This window comes from Chaetura pelagica, unplaced genomic scaffold (assembly GCF_000747805.2).
Source record: "Chaetura pelagica isolate M959 unplaced genomic scaffold, ChaPel_1.0 scaffold283, whole genome shotgun sequence".
NCBI classification, from domain to species: domain Eukaryota; kingdom Metazoa; phylum Chordata; class Aves; order Apodiformes; family Apodidae; genus Chaetura; species Chaetura pelagica.
In genome coordinates this window covers 675160-676132 of record NW_009952688.1, presented here as the reverse complement: position 1 = coordinate 676132, position 973 = coordinate 675160, and the positions used below count along the sequence as shown (strand labels likewise).

The 973-nt window shown below is 58.6% G+C and overlaps 1 protein-coding gene across 1 annotated transcript in view; it reads left to right on the top strand.

Annotated features, from left to right (window-relative positions):
• The window catches only part of DNAI1 (dynein, axonemal, intermediate chain 1), a 141065-nt gene extending 140538 nt beyond the window's left edge, over positions 1-527 (top strand). The window contains exon 19 of the mRNA XM_009993806.1: positions 423-527. Within this exon, the coding sequence (XP_009992108.1) occupies positions 423-527 (105 nt within the window). The remainder of the gene's footprint in view (positions 1-422) is intronic.
• The last annotated feature ends 446 nt before the right edge of the window (positions 528-973 follow it).

The following is a 973-nucleotide window of genomic DNA, read 5'->3' as shown; positions in this document are numbered from 1 at the left end:
AGAAGCAAGGAAGGGATAGGGCAGGACCATTTTGGGGAGTTCTGGAGACCTGCATCACTGCCACTGCCAAGGGAGTCATGCATGCCTGTCACCTCCCTGGGGCCTGGGGGAAAAAAAGCTGGGAGCTTGGAGTGTGGGGCAGTCTCATGGGGCTGGGAAGGCCTAGGAGGAGAGTGGCAATAGAGAGTTTGTGTCAGTGTGGATTGACAGATCCACTGCCATCCCTACCCAAACCCTTCTCTACTTCCTGGCCCAAGGAGACTTTTACACAACTAATAGAAACTTGAGCTTGAAATATAGGGGCAGGCAGGTGCATCCCCCCCTGTGGCTCAACCTCTGGCAACAGCTGTGAGCTGGGACACTCTCCATACCAGTCTGTCCTCCCTGCTCACTGCTCTGCCCCATCTTTGCTCTCTCCTCAGGCAAAGAAAGGCCAGGAGGTTAAGAAGGGCCCCGAGGTGGAAATTGCAAAGCTGGACAAGCTGCTTAGCCTGGTGAGAGAGATGGAGAGCGATGGAAAGCAGTGAGCGGGGGAAAGGACGGCCCTGCCGGGGGCTGCCAGCAGAACAAGCCCAGCTTTGATCAGTGGCTGCTTGGCATGCAAGCCATGGGCCCCGTGCTGCCCGCTCTTTGCAGAGTGGGAACAGTTCTCCTCCCTGCCCAGACAAATAAACAGTGTTTCTGGGAAAGCCACGGCCTGCAGTCGTTTCTCCGGTCAGGGAGAGCTCCCTCCGAGCTGCACAGCCCCACAGCTCTGCCAGGTGAGCCCCATGGAGGGCAGGAGACCTAGAGAAACCTCAGGGCTGCAGCCCCACTGGCTGGGTGGGGTGGGCAGAGAGAATGAGCACCAACTGAGCTGCAGCCCCACAGCCATTCGTGGGGTGAGCCACACACAGCCCCTTGGCTTTTGGGGTGATGACCTCAACCAGAGGGTGGCTGGAAACCTGGCCTGGACCCCATGGCTGTGGGAGAG